Source organism: Balaenoptera physalus (genome assembly GCF_965194825.1).
Source record: "Balaenoptera physalus genome assembly, chromosome: 9".
NCBI lineage: Eukaryota > Metazoa > Chordata > Mammalia > Artiodactyla > Balaenopteridae > Balaenoptera > Balaenoptera physalus.
The window spans coordinates 15,002,771-15,029,001 of NC_138888.1; the positions used below are offsets into that span (position 1 = coordinate 15,002,771).

The 26,231-nt window shown below is 38.3% G+C and overlaps 2 protein-coding genes across 8 annotated transcripts in view; one reads left to right on the forward strand and one right to left on the reverse strand.

Annotated features, from left to right (window-relative positions):
* The window catches only part of RMND1 (required for meiotic nuclear division 1 homolog), a 45,250-nt gene that overhangs the window by 3,193 nt on the left and 15,826 nt on the right, over positions 1-26,231 (forward strand). For 5 of the 7 annotated variants that reach the window (XR_014267294.1, XR_014267295.1, XM_082474817.1 and 2 more), the window contains 9 exons: positions 1,659-2,176; positions 8,365-8,473; positions 11,338-11,413; positions 15,021-15,060; positions 17,437-17,537; positions 19,279-19,385; positions 20,332-20,396; positions 20,959-21,035; positions 24,523-24,643. Coding sequence is in view for 5 of the 7 variants with exons in the window: in XM_082474817.1 (XP_082330943.1) it covers positions 1,673-2,176; positions 8,365-8,473; positions 11,338-11,413; positions 15,021-15,060; positions 17,437-17,537; positions 19,279-19,385; positions 20,332-20,396; positions 20,959-21,035; positions 24,523-24,643 (1,200 nt within the window). In the remaining 2 variants the exon portion in view is untranslated. Of the gene's footprint in view, positions 1-178; positions 1,146-1,658; positions 2,177-8,364; positions 8,474-11,337; positions 11,414-15,020; positions 15,061-17,436; positions 17,538-19,278; positions 19,386-20,331; positions 20,397-20,958; positions 21,036-24,522; positions 24,644-26,231 lie in introns of those variants that run through there. The other 2 variants (XM_082474818.1, XM_082474819.1) reach the window with 2 other exon arrangements.
* LOC309666873 (large ribosomal subunit protein uL6) lies at positions 22,911-23,601 on the reverse strand. The gene has a single exon (XM_082474998.1). It carries the CDS (start codon positions 23,568-23,570, stop codon positions 22,992-22,994), a length of 579 nt encoding a protein of 192 aa, XP_082331124.1. The 5' UTR covers positions 23,571-23,601; the 3' UTR covers positions 22,911-22,991.

Here is a 26,231-nt window from a genome sequence, read left to right on the forward strand (position 1 = left end):
TTTATTGAGCCATATTTCAAGTGCTCAGTAGCCGCAGGTGCCTAATGGCCACGATATAGCTCGGAGCGTAAGACCCTGGGAGTGAGTGGCTAAGGGAGAATGGAAGATGAGATCACTCAGGGGGGGTGGGGGGCGGATCACGCCCCCCACCAATCTGCACGGATGTAGAAACCATCAAGAATTACGACAAGGATGATGTGGAACACGGAAATTCGATGCCCAAAATGTTATATAAAGCTCTTAGTGTAATTAAAAATCTAGTGTATTTTTATCTTTAAATTTAGTTTGTGCAATTAAAATTTCACTTTTCTGAGATGTGTTCCAGTTTTTAACAAAGCCTAAATAATTTTGTGTGTGTGTCGGATACCTTAAATGCTACCCCTCTGTTTTCCTCTGCAAAGGTAGAAAACACACTTGTCTGTCCTGTAGGTTTTACGTTCTTTGTCCCAGCCTCTGTGTGAAGGCAAGATTTAGAGCGTGGAGGTAAGAATTTCCTAGAAGAGAATGGAAGAATCCAGGTCTGTGTAAACAGATTCCTAAAATAGTGTCTAATTAGGTTCTGCAAAACCCACTGGTTCAACTGGCAGGTAATAGTATAACTAAAGGTGAACTAGAATAGCTAGTTGGACTAGAACTAAATAGAGAATTCCAGCTTTGGAAGATATTTTGAAAGCAGCAGGTTCTACCTCCTAAATATCGCAGTGACTCATCCTTGGCCTCATCCTTTTAAAGGGAGATAATATACATGCAGTGGTTACAGTGTTGTCTTTAGAACTGCAAAAGCTTGGGATTTCCTTTTGTCTCTGCATCACTGATTGTAAGCAGTCAGCCTCCCTAAGCCTCAGTTTCCCCTGTGAAGTACCTCACGGGATTGTCGTGAGGTGAAGCAGAGCGCTTGCTGGGTACAAAGTACTCAGAAAGCAATGTCTTAGTCTCTCTCAGTTCCTCCTCTAAGTTTTAACCAAGGATATGTTTCTTAAATGTACTTTTGACCACGTGAGTCTCACGTGAAGAGCTCCGACTTCCCCCTCCTATAGAGACTCTTTAGGACCGGTACTTAGGATGCAGCCACAGGCTCCTGTTCGGCCCTCAGCTGCTGCTGCAGCTCACGCCTGGCTCCCCTGAAGTTGCATCCTGTTTGTCAGGTGAACAACACTGTTTACCTGGGGTGTTTGACTTGCTGATCCCTCTGCCCTTTTGAAACCCGATTCAAACATCACCTCTGATAGGCCCCAATAATTGTCTGTTGCTTTAAGGTGTTAAAAAATGCTATGTGTTTAAAGGACAAATAAACTACTTTTTTTTTTGGTTTGGCCACGCCGTGCGGCATGTGGGATCTTAGTTCCCAGACCAGGGATCGAACCCTTGCCCCCTGCATTGGGAGCGCAGAGTATTAACCACTGGACCGCCAGGGAAGTCCCTCAATAGCTTTATAGTCTTGTAACCTTCCAGAAAGAAGGCTAAAGGTTGACTAAAGGAGAGGTGGTGAAAACACTTGTATGTATTTTTTTAACCTCATTCTTTTACTAGGCTTAAGTTAAGATGTATCTACTTTGCAAATTGTTTTACAGAAATATACCTGTTACCTGGGAAAACACTATATATTTTTTTAACATTTTTTATTAAAAAACTTGAACTTTGAATTCTTTTTCTTTTAGCTTGAGATGTGGTAATGTCAGCCAGACTTCTCAGATCCTTGGCCAGATGTCACTATATTTTATCAAAAGCGTGTCAGTGCCAAAGACTTGTTCATCGAACATTAAAACCACTTAAGGAATTTGAGACCACAGCATGCAACACCCTGACAAGAAGTCAGAACGTGAATTTGTTCTTTCCTGATACAGCAGCTGTTGGTTTGAATAAGTCCCAGGTCCTGGAAATGAACCGGAAAATATCAAATACAAACGTACTCTCTCCATTAAACACCGCACGTTACCAAGATGAAAAAGAGCACCTTCCAACCAGGAACTCCCTTGGTACTCATAGGAAAGTGACTCACAAACCAAATCTGTTAGGTTTTAAGTGGTTTATAAAAATATTAAAGAGACATTCCTCATCTGTGTCAACGGAAACACTTGTTTCTAAACAAGACTTTCCGCAAATCAAGAGACCACTGAAAGCATCAAGGACCAGGCAGCCATCCAGGACCAACCTTCCAGTTCTGCCTGTGAACAAGGTAAAAACGCTTGTGGTGGTGGCGCCTCTGTTCCCTAATAATCACTCTGAACCCCTGTGGATCCCACCTCAGCCTTACTGCCAACATGGGAGAGCCAGCCCCCAGCTCAGCACTTCTTTCAGGATCTTTGAAGCCTAATAGTAAAACCTGTCATCTCCAAAGGGAATCAACATCTTAATTTTAGGAATTAGTGGTACATATAAAGGCAAAATAGAGGCAATTAAATATAAAAATATAGTTTATGAAAGGATTAGTTAGTGGCCTAAGGAGATTTTGAAAAAGACTAGTAGTAAGTCCATTCTAGGAACAGTGCTATAAAAAGCCCCCATTTAAAAAAAAAAATCAAACTGTAGAAATTCTGTATTAAATTTAAAAAATTTTTGTTACATTAAGTATGCAGACAGGTAAACATTCATTAGCCGGTGGTGACTGCATGGGAGGGGGTGGTGAAAGGACATGGCAAGGTGGAATCCAAAAAGCAGAGTGAAGGTTTTTGCTTTTTTTTATCATTTGAAGGTTGAAGTGGTTGTTTTCATTCACTGTTAAGAGGTTTATGGGAATTTCTCAACTACAGTTTGCATTTGCCCACTAAATGATAAATATTTAAGGTCAAGATCAAGCCCTTTGGTAACCTGTGTATCTCGCATGATACTTGAAACTTTGCCTTATACTTAATAAATGTTTATTAAACAGGAAAGGATAGAAGAGAAGCAAAGGGATCTTTGATGTCTGTAGCCATCAACATTAAAATTAGGAATGTCGAATATTTAAAACTTGATGAAGCATTCTGAATCTATCAGAAAACAGGTTATACTGTCTAGCTTAAAATCTCGATTCTGAGAAGTAGACCTTGAGAGCGTTTAACTTGTTCTGTTTTTGTTTTTTGTTTTTTTTACTGTGTGGTTGACTTCCTTTAAAAAGGGGTACAGGCCTTCACGTCTTATCCTCAGGTTGTGAAGTTAGGAGTTGGTTAATGACTTTTATTTTGGATTCTAGCTTTGTTTACATTCTTGTTTGGTTTCCTTGAACCCACGATATGAAGGATGGGAGTTTTGGATGCATTCTGCTCTCACCCCTTTCTTTCTAGCTCTTGAGTGTTTAATTATGTTGTTTAGTTTTGTGATCATCTGGGAAATTTAGTATTTAAGTGACTGAGATGAAATTAAGTGTAAAAACCTGAATTCATAGCAGGTCCAAAAAAGAGGAGGATCAAGTCCCTTTTTTCTTTTGTTACATCTAGCAGCCCAGAGCAGAATCAAGTTTCTTATGAAAGGCTGGTAAGGTCAGAGATGTCACTTTTTTTTGTAGTTGTTGGTTGTAAACTGTCAAAGAGGCATTATTTCTTTGGGCTGTCCGTAGACTTGAAAGCAGTTTTCCTGGATTCCGTTTTTTATTTTTCTTTAGGACTTTTTTTTTTTCTGCTTCCAGGAAAGGATTTGAAGTAGATTTTCAAAATTTAATAAGTTTCAAATGAGATAATAAAAGCATTACATTTAAAATAGAGCAAGCAGTTGATATGAACAGAGAAGTAAATATTATCAGGTATCTGATATGAGTAATCTAGTTGAACATTTAGTTAGGAGAAGCCCAATGATTAAAGAAAAGCAGGAATACTCCTGGGTTGTACATTTCTTGTTGTCTAACAAGAAAAAAAGAAAAACATAAGAGTGTCTTATAAGAAATAACTTTTTCTGTCACCAATTTAAGGAGTCATTTATTTCCTGGGTCCTGGCGTAGGACATATTATGTAACGTTAATAGCTGTGACTTCAGTTGGAATTTCGCGAAAACAGAAACAGTATGTCGTTTCTCTGGAAGCACAGGAAAATAATAGACAATCTTTTCTATTTCTGAAAGCATTTTGAAAGTGACCTGAGGGAGTATGATTCTTGGAACATTATTTTCCAATGATCTTACAGGAGAACACAGTCTTGAGGTATAACGAGGTAATATATGCCCAGGGCTGAAGACTGGCTTTTATCTGTCCCGAATAGAGGGCCCCTCCATTTCCACGTGGGCATCATGGGGCTGGCGAGTCCCCTTTGGTGGTAAAGCCCTTTCCTCCCCTCTGGACTGAGTCAGGAAAGGACTCTACTTTGTACCAGAAAGAGGTACCCTTTGTCTCATTCCCCACGTGTGCACCTGAGCTCACCCTCTTACCTCTGCCACACGGCGTGCGCTTGGAATTGACTGGGTGAGGCTACTCACCCTCTATATTGGAATCAAGTCTTCACCTGATTCCATTTGTAGAGATCATAACCTACTGAGATACTCAACCCACATACCGTTGGCTCATCACTTATCATGGCAGGGCCAGTGCTTCTTGTTGCTCTGTCCTGTCTTTGAGGAGGACAATGCCCGAGGATGAGGACCACCCTCTGAGCAGCGTGGAGGCTGGCAGAGGAGGCAGGGTGCTGGGACGCCCCGCAGTAGTTTTCAGGCTAACACCACAGTGTGTAGTAAAATTAACCAGTGGGTTGTTAATAGATTTGGGTTTTTTTTGGTTTGTTTGATGAAATAGAATAGAAATTATCAATGCATTACTCATGATAAAGGTAAATATTGTTCTGTGAAGCGTTTGCGTCAGTTATTGGTGTGGGTGTCTATGTGTAGGTAGGTACTGTGTATGTGAAAGGGTTTCTCACCATGGGTTGTAGTCAGAAAGCTTAAAAGCTAAAGCTTTATACTAGTAATGTAAAATGCATCTGTGTTTTATAACTTTCGCCTATAATCTGTACATAACAGGAAAAACATGCATTTTTTTCCCTTAGTAATATAGAAGCAACATTACTGTAATGCACTAATTTCTTTTTTTAGTGAAAGAACATGAATAAAAATAAAGTTTCTTTTTTAGGAAAAGTATTCTGTCAGAGTATGTGATGCTCTAAAACAAGAATCATATATAAATTTCTAGCCCCATCTGCTGGAATATGTTTTCTGTGGCCAGAAAAATGAAACATACTGAAACATGGTGGTTTTCTTGGCTTTGGTTTTGTTTTGTTTGGGTTTGGGTGGTTTTCTTTTAACATTTTAAAATAGAAAGGCCTAAATTTAAGTCTTAAATCCAATAACTATTTTAGGTTGGTTTGGCACATTTATTTAAGAACAAGTTGTTGATCCCCATGCTAGAACCTGAAATTTGCTATATATTTATATTTAATGCTCAAAAAATAATGGTTCATTGTAAAAATCCAGAAAAAACATGTCTAAAAATGAAAACTTCTTGCAGAGTAACATCTTTAAATAATAGGGGAAAAAAATGCAAAGATGACACACACTCTTTCCCTTTACCAAATGGAGTTAAATACAATCTTGAAATTGAAAAACAAAGGAAATAAAACCCAAAAATGATATTTATAACAAGTCAAATTGGAAAACCTTGTGAATCATTTATTCACAGAAGATTCATAACTTAAACAGAGACTCACATCCCAGATGTTTAAGGAGAATACAGAAAGTAGTGTGGCGAGCCATGTAAGTTATGTAACATAGGCTAAGTCAAGTAAGCTGTGAGACATTGGCTAGAACTCTGACCCAAACTAAATAGGAGATGGTGAGAGAAGGAAAGGTGACAATCTTCAGAAAATCTGCAAAGATCCTTGGAATGACTAAGTTAAAAACAAATTGTGTTTAAAAATTTATAACCTGACTCTTTGGAGCTCAGCATATATTTTCTCATGGAAGTAGTGGTTGAATGCTTTGACTTGTTCCATTTTTGAGAATGTAAAATAGTATAAGTTTTTTTAGCACAGATGGGCCTGGTCCGTAAGAAGGATGATGGTGAAGCAGGCACGAGACAGGGAGTGGGAGGGACTGCATCGGCTGGAGAATCAGGCCCCCCACCAGCCCCGACCCTGGTCAGTTACTGCTAGATCTTCCACTGGAGCAAAAGATGGTGGAAATCTGGATTTTGTGTCAAATGGCCATTTATTGTTGATAGTTTGTTCACATCTTGAAAACACTATGTGTTTCCAACTTGAGTTGGATAGTTCTCTGGGCTGCCAGTTTACGGCTCTGATTCTAGAGACAGTCGGCAGTGCCGTTTCTAGTACGGTTATGGGAAAACCCTCCACTGGACTAGCTGTTGTTGACCTTCTCCTTATCTCCTGTCTTCTCCTTCGTGCCTCCTTCTCTTCCCACTCCAGCCTAGACTAAGCATGTCAGCTGTAGCAGTCCCGGAGTAACTCTGACATCCAACCTAATGCACTGGGATTTTGCTTAGCAAACTTCAGTAAATTTGTCAGCTTTTGTAGGGTAGAGCCTGCCTGCCATGGCCTTACCTGATGCTTCTTTCCAGGATTCCTTTCTTTCAGCCAACTTAATCTCATATCCTGCCCGCTCTTTTTAACTCCACGGAGCCTTAAAAGAACAACTAGTGCTGGCACTTCTAAACCTTAAGCGCATAACTGATTCCTGTACTCCAGTAACCAGCTTTACTTTGACTGTATGGATCCGTATGTTTTTGTAAATTCACGTGTTCTTACCTTCCTAATGAATATGGGAATCAGCATGTCAGATATCTGCAACAGGAGGGTTCTGCATCCGTTTAGCTCACATTCAGTGACAATTTCAGCTTGTCTGACTTTTAATTTTTTTTCTAATTGAATTAAAATCAATTAGACAATTGAATGTTTTGCTTATGAGCGGATATTTTACAGATTTTAGGTTTTTCAGGTCCTCCGTTTATTCCTCTGCTACTTTTCAAACCACACATTAGAACTGTGTAACAGATGGAAGAAAAAGCAAACCAGAGTTAGGTCATCTCTTGAGAAAGAGCCAGGAGTTAGGTAACAAAAGTGGGAGGAAGGAAGAAATTTATGTACTACTTTTCTTGAATTTCATACTAGGAATGTAGCAGAAAGGGAAAGAATTTAGGAGCCAAGATGAGTAAATCCTAGGAATAAATTTTGATTTAGTGACTCATATACCTCTTTTGATACATATGGGCCAAAGCACCATATGTATCAAAGACAGTAGACTCACTAATGTTCTGATTAATAGATACTAAAATATAAAATTATGAACAAATGAAAATTCAGATGTAAATTACTTGATAAACTTTTTAGCCTCCCATAAATTTTGATGGTTTAAACATATCTGTATGTGCCGTAATAATAACTATTACCTAAAAAATGTTGAACATTTGTGCTAGTCATGGTTCTGAGCAGTTGACATTCATCAGCTTGTTTAAACTTCACAACAACCCTATCAAGTAGGCATTATTGTTATTCTGATTTTTTTTTAATGAATCTAATCTGTGCCTGAACTCTTAACACCTCTGCCGATAGCTTTTGAACTTTATTGACCATATTCCATAGTGAGAAATTTATTTTGCATTACAGTGTATGTGTAGTGACCCAATATACCTATATAGACATATATGTGACAGAAAATGTCATAAAATAAAATTTACCCTTACTATGAATTATGTACTCTAATATTTTCTGTTTTATTCTGTTTAGTTTATTTTTTTTTTAAGCTGGTTTGGGCCGACTAAATTGGTATCAGGACTCACTAATGGCTTGTGACCTACAGTTTGACAAAAACACTGTGTGCTGTGCCATATGCTTACCATATGTATAGTGTATAGCTACACACAACATAAATGTGTGCATGTACACACAGGTAAGACTCCTAGTGCAGAAATCCAAAGCACTCACCAAACCGGGACACATTCTCAGATTCACAGAACTTTTAACCAGAGTACAATTAACTAGAGTAAAAATTCTGTAATTCCTTAGTAGATTCAAAGTAATCTCTTGCCTGTACAAGGCTAGTGGCAAATTATCAAATGACCTCAAATAATAATGCTGCTGTGAAAAAGAACCATGGAAGCTCAAGGTTGGACAGACTTTAACTAGCATCTCATCCAGGCGCCTTGTATGGTGCCTAAATCCTATTTTTTGACCAGTCTGTGCTTGAAGCACAACCAGCAGGTGTGGCTCCCTGTCCTGATAGCCCATTCCATCTCTTTGACGATTAAGAGAAAGTTCTTGCATAGATTGAGCTGGAATCTGCCTCCTTGTAACTTCTTTCTCTGCATCCTTCTCACATCCTTTGTCTGAACCGTTGAAATGTTTGGAGAAAACTCTCGAGGGCCGGCTTTGCAGCACGCCATCCTCCCTGTGAAGAGACAGCCATCACAGGCACCTCTTGGTAACCCATCTCAGTCTCCTCTCTCTGGCACAGGACCTGATGCGCTGTACTGCATTTGCAACCGCAGATGAATACCATCTTGGAAGTCTCTCTCAAGATCTGGCCTCCCATGGATATGTTGAAGTAACAAGCTTGCCTAGAGGTACATCTTCTTGAACCTGGGGCCAAGTATGTTACAATGTATTAGAAAATAATTTTCCTATGATAACTTTCTTAAATATGCATTTGTTTAGGTTTCATTTTCTCTTTTTTTTAAATAAATTTATTTATTTGTTTTTATTTTTGGCTGTGTTGGGTCTTTGTTGCTGTGCACATGGGCTTTCTCTAGTTGCGGCGAGTGGGGGCTACTCTTCTTTGCGGTGCGTGGGCTTCTCATTGCGGTGGCTTCTCTTGTTGCGGAGCACGGGCTCTAGGCACGTGGGCTTCAGTAGTTGTGGCACGTGGGCTCAGTAGTTGTGGCTCGCAGGCTCTGTGATGCACGGGCTTAGTTGCTCCACGGCATGTGGGATCTTCCCGGACCAGGGCTCGAACCCATGTCCCCTGCATTGGCAGGTGGGTTCTTAACCACTGAGCTACCAGGGAAGCCCCTCATTTTCTATTTGAAGAATTATATCATAAAAGTGGTGTTGAATCTCTTTATACAAATGACATACAAAGATAGGAGATTTAAAACATATTCACAGAGAACTTAGTTCGAAGATTAAAATCAATATGGTTTATTCAGCTGTATTTATAGGATCACTCTTACTTGGGATGATCAAAGGCCATGACACTTCATTTCTGTCACGTTAAAAAGTTATTTTAGTATTACAGAAGAACCGTAAAATTGATAGAAATGTTGGGGAGAGCCTTTAAAGAAAAATTTACCAGTACAGTCCAACACTTTAAAACTAACAAAATTAGTTAAAAGATAAACTCAATGAATATTTTAAAAGAGAATTAAAATAAACTGAGAGGATTTTAGGATAGTGTGAGGAAGGCTTGAGAAATCACCTGCTTTACGTTAAAAAAATGACTTGGAACACTTTGATGGAAGATTCATGAATTTACCTCAAAGTAGCAAAAAATAGTAGGTTGAAAACCTCTCTGCTACAGAGAAAATTCTTAAAAGAGTCACCGACCCTGTAAGAAACGACCCTGTAAGAAACACTCGAAATGTCATTGTGCTTTCTCAGCCTTGATGATCTGAACCGACTGTTTGTACTATTTGGTGGCAAAAAACAAACATAATTGACTTAGAAAAACAGAGCTGTGTCCAGGGCCTCTAAGAAGAAAAATTGCCCTGAGGTATTCTTTCTTGGCTGATTCCAGAGGCTGTCAGCAGGGTGGCCCTGTGCATTACACACTTGGGGGCTTCTCACACTATTCTCGCTGGCCTGGATCTTTCCCACTTCGTTTGTGGTGTTCTCGGTTGTACGGGTGAGCCTTGCCCTCTATAGATGTAGAACTTAAGGAAGTGTGATTGCACCAAAGAAAAGGAGTTTAGGAGTTGGTCTCTATCTGAATCCCCCATTCCCCAACCTCTGTCCAGAGCTCTGAAGCTTTGAGGATCCTAATTTTAGGTTAAGAAATTATGTTGGTGGGAAAGAAAGATTCTTTTCGTGGCTGCACTTCTATTCAACAGTTCTCTCCCCTAAAAGGACAGATTGTGGTAAAGAAATGGAAATAATTGGCAGTGAAACATCAAAAGATAGAATTAGAAAATGTTGAATTTCCAAATGATTCTGAGGTGAGGCTTTTCCAGTGTCTTTTTCTCCTGAGATCGTCCCTCCCACCTCCTGCTTTGCAGTAGCAGTTTAATGAACAGTCTGTGAAACAAATCTTAAATACAGACACATGCATTGAAAACTATGCTCTGAGGATAAAGCAACTTCTAATTTGTGGGAAAAGGATTAAATATTTCTGTTTTCTGAAAAGGGTTATTTTGTATTTTGTTTTCTATTAAAATGTATTTAGTTTCAAAAAAGAAATTATGTAACATTTTACATGTTAATATTAGTATATTTATTAATTGATAGACTAACATGTTATATATAGTTTACATTATAGAATATTTATATACTTATAATAAATACTACTAAACTAATATACAAAGTAACTACTTACTGGTGAATATTTGTATATATATGTATTTAATATTTAAAATGTTAAAATATTTAAATAGTTATAGGTGACTATCATGGTAGTTCTCATGATTAACTTTGAAATCAGATATGTTTTGAAATGGACTGTATCTTTGTTTCTGTATGTCTTCTATTTTCCACACTTTATACAATATAATTTAAAATTCAGTGAAATGAGTAGTTTGAGAATATTAAAATTATATTATTAATAAAATGATATTTAAAGGAAGAGACTATATTAATGGCTCTTCAAATTTTATTTTAAATTACTTTTACAGAAAGAAGTTTAATTCTTTTTTCTTTTTTTTAATTGAACTATAGTTGATTTACAGTGTGTTAATTTCTGCTGTACAACAAAGTGATTCAGTTATACATATACATTCCTTTATACATATACATTCTTTTATATATTCTTTTCCATTATGGTTTATCATAGGATATTGGATATAGTTCCCTGTGCTATACAGTAGGACCTTGTTGTTTATCTGTTCTCTATATAATAGTTTGCATCTGCTAACCCCAAACTCCCAATCCATCCCTCCCCCACCCCCCCAAATTCTTGAACCTGAGTTGTACTGATACTAAGACTTTAATAATTATCAACTGGACTAGCGATTACTGAATCAAAATGGGGGTGAATGAGTTTTAAATAGCACTAATAATAGTGTCACAGGTTGTTGAATATTTTGTTCAAGTAATTTCTTATGGTCTTTTCATTTTCATATATTAAATACTTTCAGAAACCTTAGTAGAAAAATGGACAGTATGTTGTAGAGCACTTCATGGTATATGAAGAAATGATCACAAATACTTTGTTAAAAGTTTATAGGTGACTTAAATCTTGTGTCACCTTGTGACATAGCTTTTTGCTCATTTATCACAGATGCAGCAAATATTTTGGTGATAGGTATGGAAAATTCTGCAAAAGAAGGTGATCCTGGAACAATATTCTTCTTCAGGTAAGACAAGAAAGCAACTCCATTGGAAGATGGGCTGTGGCCAGGTAATGTGGTCCTTAAAGATGCAGGTGTACCTTCTCTCTTAACAGAAGATGTTTCAGAATTTATTTGTGATTTAAATTTATCCTTTGGTTCTTATTTGAATAGGAGAGTTTGTCATTTTTAGGCATCTGCTGGTAAATCCTCTTATGAAATAAAGAATTTCCCTCCCTAGGGAAAAGATTAGGGATTTTTTATTCATTTTGTTCTAAATTAACTTTAAGCATTATGTCATCTTTGTATCATCTATGCAAGTTTTTCGCACCGCTCGTAATTCATGACAGTAAAGGGTGCACTTAACACGTTATAAAAAGAGAGCATTGGACAAAGCTAAGGTCAGGAACCACTGGTGGAAATAATGGTGCCCTGCAGAACGCAGGGATTTAGGGAACCGAGTGGACTCCCCCCCCCAGCTTCCAGCCTTCCTGAGAGCAAGAGACTGAAGGAAGCTCAGGCTGAGGTCATTAACAGAGGCCCATTCGGGTAACTTGGTGTGTACTTGCCTTTATTTGTAAATGTGGATTTTCATTTACTAAGGATATGTAAGCATCTTATTTCCCATTCATCTTCAGTGCCCCTTATCAGGTGCATGCTACCTGCCCCGCTGTCTTTTTTTCCTTTTCCTTCTTCTCCCTCTGGAGCTAAAGTTTTAGATCACCTTACCTCTCTAGAGACTTCAGACTGGGACCCTGATCCACATACATTTATTCCTTTTATTTAAAGGTTTTTTTTTTTTTTTAAGGTTGTTTTAACACCAGATACTCCAGAGTAGCTGAGTGGAAGTGGTAATGATAATAGAAACCATTTAAAATAATCTCATCCTCACAACGTTTGAGGAAGATCTTTTATGCCCACGGGTCAGAGGGATTAAGTGAATTACCCACAGTCAAAGGACTAATAAGTGGCAGAACAGAAATACATGGAACATCCATAAGAATCCAGACTCTGGTGAAGTTTCTGTGGTCTTAGTTCTTACAGCTGATAACCGGAAGCTCTGTCTTTGTTCCTGTGGATGCCTTACTTTCCTTGGACATAATCAAGAATTCAACATTTAGTGCCGGTAGAAAAACACCCCTTTTGACTTGAGTAAGGAATTTGGATTTCTGAGGTCCTCTAGATCAGCATCATCCAGTAGAAATACAATGCAAGGCGCAAATGCAAGCCGCGAATGCAATAATACATTTTCTTACAGCCACATTTTTAATTTAAAAAAAGATGAATTTAATTTTGACCAACACTAATAATAACATCATATATTGCCTGAAATTAATTTTACTGGTATATTTTATTTAACCCAACATATCTAAACTATTATCATTTCAACATGTAATCAGTCAACAATTAGTGAGATTTACATTCTCCTTTTCATACTAAGTCTCTGAAACCCGGCGTATATTTTCCACTTATAGCAGCTCTCAGTTTGGACCAGGCCTGTTTCAGGTGCCCAGTAGTCACATGTGGCTTGAGCGCCATACTGCAGAGTTCTGGGATCTCTCATCTGCCTTGAGGTGCTTCTCTGAACCAGGGCTCTGGCTGTGGCCTTAAACACCTCCCAAATCCATATCCTGAGACCCCACCCTGGCCTTTTGCCACACTCACTGCTTGGTCTCCCTGCCTGTCTTCTCACCCCACCACCTGTCTGTCTGTCTGTCTGTTTGTAGGCAGAGCAATTTTTCAGTAGGTAATTCTGATCACTATACTGTCCTTAAAATTCTAAGGAATGTGACCAAATGCCTTATCACAGCATGAAGTTCCTTCAGGGGTTGGCTCCTCCTGCCTCTGACCTGCGTGCCCTCCACTTGCCCTCATCCGCAGCCATTCAAACTACTGGCTCTTTATTCTGAGACGTTGCCTGCCCCCCTCGCACCTTTTCCTGGAGCCTGGGGTATTTCCTCTGCTGTATTTCCTCTCGTTTTCTCATTTGGCTCTGCTAGTCCTTTAGGAACTGTGTCCCTCCAGTGTACATCCACCTAGATTCTGCATAACACTGTTACAGCGTGGATTACACTATTGTAATTGGTGGTCCGTGGATCAATGTTCTCTGGATTGGGACTTCCTTGTGCAGAGGATCTAGACCATACTCACCTTTGCATCCCAGATGCTAAGCACAGACCCACACACGTACTAAGCACATTGCTTAAGATGGTTTGAAGAATGGTAATGGGAACATCATATTTTTACCTTTCTTTTTTTTTTTTTTTTAATTAATTATTTATTTACTTATTTTTGGCTGCATTGGGTCTTCATTGCTGTGCACATGGGCTTTCTCTAGTTGCGGCAAGCGGGGGCTACTCTTCGTTGCGGTGCGCAGGCTTCTCACTGCGGTAGCTTCTCTTGTTGCGGAGCATGGGCTCTAGGCACGCAGGCTTCAGTAGTTGTGGCACGCAGGCTCAGTAGTTGTGGCACGCGGGCTGTAGAGCACAGGCTCAGTGGTTGTGGTGCACGGGCTTATTTGGTCTGTGGCATGTGGGATCTTCCCGGACTAGGGCTCGAAGCCATGTCCCTTGCATTGGCAGGCAGATTCTTAACCACTGCACCACCAGGGAAGCCCCTACCTTTCTTTCATTTCTACCCTTCCTTCCTCTGGTGCAATGACCCAGAGCTGTAACTCCTTTTTCTCTTTTTTTTTTAATTTACTACCTAAAACAGCTCAACACATCAGACTTCAGAAATCAAAACAAGCTCCCTAACAGTTTTTAGACTTAAATTTTGTCAAAGGCAGACTTGGATTGTGAGGGCCTCCTGTGGCTTTGTTGCAGGTCTTCTCTGAGCACTGTAGGCATGGCTGGCATTATTTCATAGGTGCCTTTACCATCTGAGGCTTTAATTTATCTCAGTCTCTTTATTCCACAGGTATTAAAAGCATGACCCTTTATTCTTTTCTGATAGCAGAATCTGCCTAACGGGAGCTAATGAGACAGGTCTCAAAAATTTCCTTATTCTGATATCTGTACACCAGAATTGAATCAGGGTACTTCTGTGGTGGCTCAGTGGTTGGGAGTCCGCCTGCCAATGCAGGGGACACGGGTTCAAGCCCTGGTCTGGGAAGATCCCACATGCCGCAGAGCAGCTAAGCCCGTGTGCCACAACTACTGAGCCTGCGCTGTAGAGCCCGTGCTCCACACAAGAGAAGCCACCGCACTGAGAAGCCTGTGCACCGCAACGAAGAGTAACCCCCGCTCGCTGCAACTAGAGGAAGCCCACGCGCAGCAATGAAGACCCAGCGCAGCCAAAAAGAAATTAATTAATTAAAAAAAAAAAAAGAATTGCATCAGGTATGAAAGAGTCTAGTTACTTGAAGTTATATGGTTTTACAATAATAGTTATTTGTTCTGCAAACCACAGGAGAAATCCATGAATTTTTGAGGGGTCAGGTTTTTTATCAAAAATTCAAAAAATAGCTTTTGTTTATCATATCCATCCAGGGACCATCATGTCAAATCAATAATAAATCATATTTTTTAAAATTGGCATTCTAGATACATTCTAGAAGCTACCTAAGCATGGCTTAATGTGTGGCCCTAAAGAATGTATTCCACCTTTAACTTAGTTTATTCTTTTAAATCAGGGAAGGAGCTGCTGTCTTCTGGAATGTGAAAGACAAAACTGTAAGTATAAATAAAGTGTGAAAGTATTAAAATTTAGTTTTCTGAGGATAAATTGTTAATTGGCACTCAATAATCTGAGCAATTGGAAGATAAATTAACAGATAATCCTCAGTTTATTTGCTCTGCATTATGTGATGTTGATTCTAGCACTGTCATCTTCCGAAATTTTCTTTTTCACTTAGAAGTTTCCTACATTTTCCATTCTCTGAGCACACAATAATTTGTGGAAAATCAGAACAATCCTAGCTACACTGCAGACAGAAGGAAGTATACTTCTCATGTGATAACCTACAAAATGAGTAATGTACACACAGTTCACTGGAAGCTGGCTGCACTGAGTCTTATTTTAGATCAAGTTTTCTAGAACTTTTTAACTCACTGGAAATAATTTCTTCAATATCCCAATCATGATTTGTTTAATACAACCTTTTCAGAAGCAGTTTGGTAATACATATCAAAGCTTTATATTTAACTCAGCAATTTTACATCTAGAAAGTTATCCAAAGGAAATAATCACAGTTATATATGATGAATGATGTATAGAAATGTTCATCAACACATTATTTACAATAGCAAAAATGAGAAGTAACCAAAACACATAATAATAGGAAGTTTGTTAAATGCATCCATAGCATGTATTTAGGATGTACATACTACAGCTCTTAAAAGTCACGTGGGAAGAAACCAGTTTCTGAGGAATTGCCTGTGTATATGATACAGTTAAATTAAAAGAGCAGGTTACAAAATATAACCAATATAATACCAGAGCTGGTAAAAAAATATGCCTCATACACACCCAGTTTTACTGAAAGGAGATACACACATAGGGGGCAGGGGCAGGGAGACTGGGGAGTGGTTTCCTGGAGAAAAGGAAATATAAATGAGCAGTAAACGCAAGAAAAATGTACACATTGGCTATTTGAATTTGCAAAGATGTAAAAGGCTGACAATACCCAGTGTTTTTTAAGAATGCTCTCATTAAAAAAAAAAAAAAGAGTGCTCTCATAGGCACAGATGTAGAGAACAAACATATGGACACCAAGGGGGGAAAGGGGGGGGCAGTGGGATGAACTGGGAGATTGGGATTGACATATATACACTGATATGTATAAAATAGATAACTAATGAGAACCTGCTGTATAAAAAAATAAATAAAATTCAAAAAAAAAAGAATGCTCTCATAAATCTTTGGATTCTAAAGTTGGAAAAACTGTTTTGGAGAGCATTTTAGAAACATTTATCAAAATTATAAGTGTGCATGTCTTTTGTTCCAACAAATCCTAAAGAAATATTCCCACAAGTCCTTGAAGATACACGCATAAGGCTGGCACATGCGACATCGTGATAGTAGAGAATAGAAAAATACCCCCCATGGATGGACATTTAGGATAGTTAAATCAATTATGGTTCCTCCGTGAAAGAGAATAGCACTGAAAATGTTCATACGTACAGTATCATCCCATTTATATAAAAAGCAAACTAAATGTACATACATATACACATAGGGAAAAGTCTGGAAGGATATGCACCAAGTTTAATGGTGGTAACATTAGAGGATTAGAAATTCAGGAGACTGACTATACTGCTGAACTGAATGAATAAGCATTTTCAGAACTCTAGTGGAAAACTGATGAATTCATAAAAGTGTTAACAAAAGATCAAGATGAAAAAGAAAATTAATTACATAGGACTGAGTGAACTGATGAGGATGATTATAATTTTTGTGACTTTCTGTTTGAATAAAAAAAAAAAAATCCCACAAGGACTCGGAGGCAAAAAATATACAAATCAATTTTCACTGCAAAGTAAAGGAGCTGTTACAGTGGAGGATTACTGGACTGAATGTCAATATTTTGACATAGTATGAGTGTGTTTCGTGTTTGGTAATTGCATTCATTGTTACTTTTGTTGTGGTCATCCATTTACAATTCTTGGTGTCCGTTTATCTCTTGTAAAAATAAAATACAGTGTGTGTGTGTGAAAAAAAAAAAAAGAAATTCAGGAGAACAGAGAGAGATTATCACTTTCTATACCTCTGTGTTTAAATTTTTACAAGTGTGTTACTTAAACTTTTTGTTTTGAAGATTTAAAGAATACAAACCAAAATGTTATTAGGGGTTTTCTTTGGGTTGTGGGATAATGGTAGTTTTTGTTTTCCTCCTTAAGCTTGTCTGTGTTTTCCAAATGTAAAAGCAAATGAATATATCGTTCCAATTAGTTGAGTATCACCATGAATTTGCTTTCTCCTTAAAACCTAAAGAACAGAAGAAGTGTTATCAAATGTAATAAAAAAATGTTATAAGCATTAACTCTATAACATTATTCTGTACTGAGGGAGTCGGTTATAATTTCAGGTTAATCTTCCTTTTCTTCTAGATGAAGCATGTGATGCAAGTTCTTGAAAAACATGAAATTCAGCCCTATGAAATTGCATTGGTACACTGGGAGAATGAAGAGCTTAACTACTCAAAAACAGAGTAAGCAACTTTTTATCAAATTTATGAAAAGGGCACTTGGAATAACTAGGTACAGCAGTAGAGAAGATAAATTATTAATTTGGAGACTAATTTTAAGAAAATTATTGGTACAAATACAAAGCTGAAACAATTAATAAATATTAGTGGATAGATATTATTTTTATAGCTTCTCAGGCTACCCATAAATTAAAACAAGTAGATAGTATAACCCCAAAATAGTAAGTTTCCTAAGCAGCCAAAATCAGTAATATAGTGTGCCTTCGTTAGAATGAACCTGTTAAATTATTCTTGTGAAGTCTTCTCTTAAGTAAAGCCTTTTTGCTTTTTTCCCATTGACTTTGAGTGTAAAAAGTATGAAGTATAATGACGGGGTGCTCTAAGAGAACCACTTGTGGAAATGGGGGTGGGTACCACTGCTGTACCACTCTCAGGTCAAATGTATGGGTAGGCAACGTACTGGCCAATTTCCATGTCACAGCAAGGGTGCAAAAATGAGGGATGTTAGGGTGGAGAGAGAAGGCAGAATGAACAGGATTAAAAGGTCTTTTCTCTCAGGGAGGTACTGGTCTAGTGGAATGTGAGAAGGAAAAAAAGTCTTTGTATTGAGAAAGGAAGTGACACAAGCAGAGCTTTAGGGAAATTTGGAAGAGACACCAGCTATAGAAAGACTAATTGGGGTAAGAGCTAAGTGATAATAGCCAGCGATGAGCTTTCCTGTATCATCTTCTCCTCCACCAACCTTTGTGCACGTCTTCTGGTCTCACATCTCTCGTGAAGGTTTAGCCTATACTTTTCCTGTTTGCCTGTGATACTTACACTCCCAAATTCCCTCCCTTCCCCCTCCTCCCCAGTCGCTCCAGAGTTCTCTACATATACATCTTGGTTTGTCACAGCTGCCTCATCTCCCTCCCCATCCTCACCATGTCCATGTGATTTCAGATTATATTGTGTATAGTTACATAGTTTTATATTCAGCATTTTTTCACTTAGCAAATATTGTAGGCATTTTCCCTTTTCTACTAAATATCCTTTCAAAACATGCTTGTTCATTTTTGTTGTGTGAATTCCTATAAATGAACCGTTCTTCTGTTGAACATTTAGTTTCTTTCCTGATTTCTTACTATTCAACGTTTGACCATAGAAAGTTTTTTTTTTAATGTATATCTCTATTCATTTGTCTTTTTTCTTTAATAAATTTATTTATTTATTCATTTATTTATTTACTTACTTATGGCTGCGTTGGGTCTTCGTTGCTGTGCGCGGGCTTTCTCTAGTTGCAGCGAGCGGGGGCTACTCTTCGTTGCAGTTCACGGGCTTCTCATTGCAGTGGCTTCTCTTGTTGCGGAGCACAGGATCTAGGTGCATGGGCTTCAGTAGTTGTGGCTCTCGGGCTCAGCAGTTGTGGCGCACGGGCTTAGCTGCTCTGTGGCATGTGGGATCTTCCTGGGCCAGGGATCGAACCCGTGTCCCCTGCATTGGCAGGTGGATTCTTAACCACTGTTCCACCAGGGAAGTCCCCATAGGAAGTTTTTTGTACACAAATCTTTCCTTGCATCTTTGATTATTTCCTTAGGATAAATTCCTAGAAGTGGAATTACTTGGATCATAGGGTATAAGAACATTTGTAAGACTCTTGATACAGATTGCCAAAATGACCTCTAGAAAGATTATAAAGATTATTTTTCAAAAGAAAAAAAGTACTTTTTGCGATTTAGAAACTACTTTTTTTTTTTTTTCTTAGGGGACAGTCAAAACTTCACAGAGGGGAAATCAGGTTAAATTCAGAGCTAGATTTAGAGGACGCCATTCTAGAGAAATTTGCTTTCTCAAATGCTCTTTGCCTTTCAGGTAAGTTACTACTACTTATCAGAGACGGTATCACATAGTTTTCATTTCATCCAGGGAAGTTGAAATATTTAGTAAAGACTTTGACATGTTTTCGCAGAGTACTCAGCAAAGCCTTATAATTCCTTTTCCTTTTTTTTCCCCTCCAAGAGAAAAATATATGTAGTATAGAGTATAATATATAGTATCTGTGCTACAGTTATTCATTCCTTATTAATGGTATTGATAAAGCTTACCTCTCCAAAAATATTCTTTTATGTTGTTGCTGTTATTGTTATTATTATCACTACCTTTGTTTTCCCCTCTCCGTCTCTCTGAGATTGTTAGTCTTAGATTGTCTGTAATCCAGGCAGAGAAAGCACAGCCTTCTGTGATTGGGCACAGGCCTCTATGTAGAAAAATACACTCTGGTTTTTCACAGGAATGGGACAGAGAGTCACGGTGGCTCTCAGTTTTTTTGGCAAGATCCATACCCCTGAATAGAACTGTAGAAGTTCTCTAAGAAATGCTCCTGCCACCAGTCTGCACTAGGCTGCTGCTGTGGTGGACTGTACGTACCATCCAGGCGGCTTTGGGACTTCTGAGCTGTACGCACAGCCCAGAGGAGTGGCGGGAAGGTCAGGAAGGCCTGATTTCTGCCCCTCTACAGAGCCACCCTTCGTTCCTCTCAGCTTCTGAGATGCAGTATGAGAAAATCAGGGATTCTACCCAATGTAGCTTTGGTCTGCCAGCAGGGCTTGGAAATCCACTCACTTTCTTCTGTCTCTTTCTACTTAGTGCCATCTTTTGTAATAATAAGTAACGATTCTTAAATTTCAGTCTCAAATTTTTTGGACATCTGCTTCTTAAACTGTTGTTGAAATGGCAGTGAAGGTACTGTGCAGTTTTACATTTTGTAGACACATGAATATGATGATAAATGTTCTGTTGTTAATTTTTTTTCCCCCAGTGAAACTGGCTATCTGGGAAGCATCACTGGATAAATTTGTTGAATCTATTCAGTCGATTCCAGAGGTAATTATACCAATTTTATGCTTGTTTTCAAGGATTGAGTTCTATTGGGGAAAAATACAAATTTCCCATTATAATGATGAATTTAGAAGTACAATAAAGTAATAATAAACATTAAGAAAGCTGCACTGAATTTAAGCAGGAAAAAAAAAAACCCGGTTACATATAAAATGACAAAATAAGAAACCTTTTAAAACTTAAAATTCAAATTACTTTTCTCTAATGGTATAATATTTTTAATGTAACTGAATTGAAGGGAAATAAAATGAAATGTTTCCTCTCTAAGGAAGGAAATTATGACCACTTTTCTCAATTAAAAAGTGTCTTGACAAATTACAGGGAAAATAGTGGCATGAAAAATGCATCTAAAATTATATCAAAACTTCAGAATACATTAAAAATCACGCTTACTGTAATTAACTTTGTTTTTACTGTGAAAGAGTAATTATACTCGGGAAAAGAGCCCCTGGTTTTTCATTAAGAGATTAGGAATGTACATCATAGAAAATGCTAGTGAGAAGGGAAACCTGTGTATGTATGTATCTATTTTCCCCCTCCCAAATAGGCTTTAAAAGCTGGGAAGAAAGTGAAACTATCTCATGAAGAAGTTATGCAGAAAATGGGTGAACTCTTTGCCTTAAGGTAAAACTTTCTCTGTAAATGAAATATTTCATATATTTAACAATCTCCAGAAAATATCCCTGCAGCTCTACAGTAAAGAGCAAACATTTGTATCTTTATGGGAATTGCAGCTGTTTCTATTTCATTCATTATAAGCATGGAGAACTCTTACCCATTAGAAGCAGTTGGGCTGTATTAGGAATGTACTGGAAGAAATTGTGCATGTGCAAGAGAGACCATAATTACTCTACGTTAAACCTACATCAGCGAGCGTAGGAGGTGTTCTTCAAAGGTGGGAAGATGCATTCTAGAATTTGGACAAGGGTAATTCTCAGTAAAAGTATATCACTGCATCATAATGCTGAATAGACCTAATTGCTATGGAAAAGTGATGTACCATATTTCACTGACTCTGAGACACCATAAGATGCCACAAGAAAGTGAAAATGCTGCCCACTAACATATGAGACAATGCTTTTTTATCACAGAATTTAATTTTGCACTACGGAAATAGCTCTTTCAGTCTTATTTGGATGTAGATTTATCACATTTCCTCTTGGGCATACATAAAAAGGAAAGAATAAGAGAAATAAGTCGTCTAAGGCAGTGACAACTAAGTCTCAACTGCCACCTGTAAGACATCATCAATTTTAAAGATGCCTCCCATTTTCAGAGATGTTAAAATGGGAAGAAGAATGTCTTAAAATTGATGAAATATAATAGTACATCATTTAAAATTAAGTTAAAAGGCCTTCAGTTTATTTTATTCTTGTAGTTTTCCCAAGATTTATGGAATGAAACACCCTGAATCTTGGTGTTATTCTCACTAGGCAGGATTCTCAGTGTTTCGGCCCTTGTCGTGTGTGGGGTGAGTTTCTGGAGTTCCTTGTCAGTAGTTTACCTAAGAGTTGCTTTTCCACATTCTCCTTAGTTACTTGCCCTGGAGAGGAGAAGCGGTCCAGTGTTGCGTCATCTAGGCCCTTCTCAAAGCTCAGGGGCCCTAAGTCAGGGCACCAACAAAAATAGAAAGCTCTGCATGAGAGCGTCCCGCAGCACATCTACAGCCTTGAGCTCACTAGGAAGTGGGGGAGATAGACTCCTCTGCCCTCTTCTCTTGGTCATGCGAGCAGAATTTGATATAGCGAATTATAATACTGGGACTCAGAAATTAGGACTCAATATACTTAGGTTTGTGAATAGTTTCGTAGAGTCTTACTGTTGTTATCCTAAGTTTTCGTCTCTTTACGATAAGAGTGCTTATGTGTTATTCAAAGGAATGTGGCGAATCTATGACGAGAAATAGAAGTAGAAATGTGGCAGTCACAGATTATACATGGTATGATCCTACTTGTAAGCAAACAACATAAATATTCATCTCCATCTTGATATGTATACGTACTACCAGACACGTAGGTGTATGTGCGTGCGCATGTGTGCACGGAAGCAGATCTGGAAGGACGCAGGAGAGCATCGGCGCGGCCGAAAGGCTTTGAGTTGTTAGGGCGAGGGGCCTACCAGTGTTTTCTGAGTTCTTCTCTAGGGTGTTTCTTTTTTAGAGTGAACGGTATTTATGTGTTACTTCTATAACATAAATTTTTGTTTAAAAGCAAACTCAGGCCTCATATGTAAAAAAGGTAGAAATAGAGAGAGAGTGTGTGTGTTTGTGTGTGTGTGTGAAACTAGCAGTGGCTACCCGCAGGGAGTGGGAGAAAGGGAAAAATGGGGATAAGAATAGGAGTAAGATTGGTCAATCTTTACCTTTTTCTGTCTTTTTTATTTTTGAGCCATCTGATTATCTATCCACACACACACAAATATATGTGCATGTATATTGTAACAAATTTTAATGAAAAAAGAAGCTTAGAAATTTTTTTTTTTTTTTTTTTTTTTCCCAAGTCAAAAGAGCTTTTATTCGTTTTTAAAATATCACATATGAGTCTGGCCTCTTGCAGTTTCTGTAACTGGATCACTCAGATCTTATTCATCAGCCTGCTGAACTGTTCCTTTTTCAGAAACATAGATACCATCCAAAAATTTTCTGATATCCTTGTTTTTAACTGTTGTGGCTTGCTGAATCAAAGCAGCTGAATTTGACACAAGTTCAATGTCATTTCCTTCAAGAATCAACTCATCTTTCTGGGCTTGAGATACTGAACAAGCAACACCTGGCCTCATCCGAACCCTGCGGATGTACTTTTCACCCAAAAAATTTCGGATTTCAACAAGAGAACCAGTCTCCTGAATAACAACGTTGATGGGGAAGTGAGCATACACAGACCTCATCTTGTAACGGAAGCCCAGTGTAACGCCCTTGATCATGTTCTGTACATGACTACAGATAGTGCGAACAGTGGCCAGTTCCTTCCTATTCCCCCACCATTTGTCAACCCGGAGCCTCTTCTTTTTCTTCCCAAGGAGACTGAGTTCTACATTGATATGATTGAAGTCCCTCCGCAGGGTGCCTCTGGGGCCCTTCACAATAACTGTGCGTCCCTTCAGAGTAATGTCGACATTTTCTGGAATGTCGACAGTCTGATTGCTGAGAATGGTCTTCATTCTCGCAGTAGATGCGGCAAAAAGAGCAGAAATTTTTTTTTTAATAAGTTTATCTATTTATTTATTTTGGCTGCGTTGGGTCTTCGTTGCTGCACGCGGGCTTTCTCTAGTTGCAGCAAGCGGGCACTACTCTTCATTGTGGTGCGCAGTCTTCTCACTGTGGTGGCTTCTCTCGTTGCGGAGCACGGGCTCTAGGCGCGCGGGCTCAGTAGTTGTGGCTCACAGGCTCTAGAGCACAGGCTCAGTAGTTGTGGCACACGGAATTAGTTGCTCCGCGGCATGTAGGATCTTCCCAGACCAGGGCTCAAACCTGTGTCCCCTGCATTGGCAGGTGGATTCTTAACCACTGCGCCACCAGGGAAGTCCCTAGAAATTTTTTAAATTGGGTTTTTTTCTCTCTACTTCATAAATGTTAATATAAAGATTGAATTAATTTGGTTGCACATTTTGAAAATTTTTTGTTTACATGTTTCTCAGAAGTATTACAAGAATCAGCATTAAAAACTACTTTTATAAAGCACCATGTAAATAAGAAATAAACTTATTTACAAAACAGAAATAGACTCACAGACATAGAAAACAAACTTGTGGTTACCAAAGGGGATGGGGGGAGATAAGTTAGGAGTTTGGGATTAATATAGCCACACTGCTATATATAAAATAGGTAAACAACAAGGACCTACTGTATAGCACAGGGAACTATACTCAATATCTTATAGTAACCTATAATGGAAAAGAATCTAGAAAAGAATATATATATATATATATGTATGTATGTGTAACTGAATCACTTTGCCGTACACTTGAAATTAACACAACATTGTAAATTAACCATACTTCACTCAATCAATAAATCAATCAATAAATATCTTCTTCAAAAAAGAAATAAAATAGACCATGATTTTTTAATTCAAGATAAAAATTAAAAGTTAATGATTTTCCTTTTTTTAAGACACCATATAAACTTGAGTTCAGACTTCTTGATCACTCCTGATTTCTACTGGGACAGAGAAAATCTGGAAGAACTTTATGATAAAACTTGTCGGTTCCTCAGCATTACTCGTAGAGTTAAGGTATGTATTTTGCACTTCTACTGAAAGGGACACAATGTCACCTATAAGTTGTATGACTGTGTGAAGAGAAGTTTTTAATTAAGTAAATGTGTTTAACAGCTTTTGGAGAAATGTCTTGTTTGACTTCTACTCAGATCTCTAGATTTCCCATTCTAGTTTTCCTGTGTACAGACAGTTTTCAGCTTTCATGTCAAAGGATATTCTGATATTTGCTCTACAGACTAGATAAGATTGGTGAGAGTTTGGAGGCCTAGTGGTCTGTTAGGAAGTTTCTCATCAAGTTTCAAGCAAGAGTTCATGGGGTCCAGAACTTCACTGGTGACAGTGAGAATAGAAATGAATTTTTAAAAGAATCCTTTAAGACAAATGAAGTGGTTGGTACTGGGAGGCCAGGGAGAAGGAAGAGTAAGGATGACTGACGTTTGCCGTGGGTGACAGGTAGAAAGATGGCAAAACGTAGAGAGGTTGGGGGGAGGGGAGGAGCCACATTTAAGATATGTTGAGAGTAGAGTAGCAAGAAGACATCCAGTTAGAACTGTCTGAAAGCATTTAGAAGCGTGGAAGCGAAGTTGAGGAGGGAGGCAGCCGATGGAATGATGGAAGTGCGTGGAGGGCGTCATGGTGGAGGTAGACCACCCAGGAAAGAGAGCAGAGGACAAGAGGGACAGTAGTACCATGTGCGCATAGTTCTGTCACATTCAGTCACACGTGTGGATCCAGGTAACCACAAGATCTGGATGCAGAACTGTTCTGTCACCACAGAGATCTCCCTTGTGCTTGTCCCTTTATAGTCACACCCTTCCCTCCCCGACCATCCCTAACCGCTGGTAATGAGTAATCTATTCTCCAGCTCTATAATTTTGTCATTTGGGGAATGTTATATAAATAGAATCGTACAGGGTGTGACTTTAAAATGGGCTTTTTTCAATGAGTATAATACCCTTGAGAACCATCCAAGTCATTGCCTGTATCAATCCCTGCCTTCCTGTGAGTTACTTAGCCATTTGGGGGGATTCCATTTTGATTTATCTGTATGGTTTTTGAGTATATCTCTTTGCATAGATATTTAGTGGTTGCTCTAAGTGTCACATTATACATACCTAGCTTATCACAATCCACTGGTTTCAACATTTTGCCAGATTAAACCAAGCATGCAAACCTTACTTCTCTTTACATCCCTTTACTCCCCACTTTGAGAACTTCATCAGTGTTACAATTTTTGCTGCAACCACCAAACATAATTTAGAAAACTCAAGAGGAGACAGAAATCCTATTGTATTTACCCCCATTTTTATTCTTTCTGTTGTTCCTTTTTTTTTCAATGACGTTCCAAGATTTCTTCTTTTATTGTTTCTTTTCTGTTTCAAGAACATTCTTTAGCCATTCTTTCAGGGTAAGTTTGCAAAAGCATAGTCTCTTAGTTTTTCTTCATCTGAAAACGTCTAGATTTCCCCTTTATTCCTCAAGGATTTTTTCACTAGGTAGAGGATTCCAAGTTGACAGTTCATTTCTTTCAATACCTACAAATTACTGTGTCACTTTTTTCTGGCCTCCATGATTTCCGAGGAGAAATCTACTATCTCTCTAT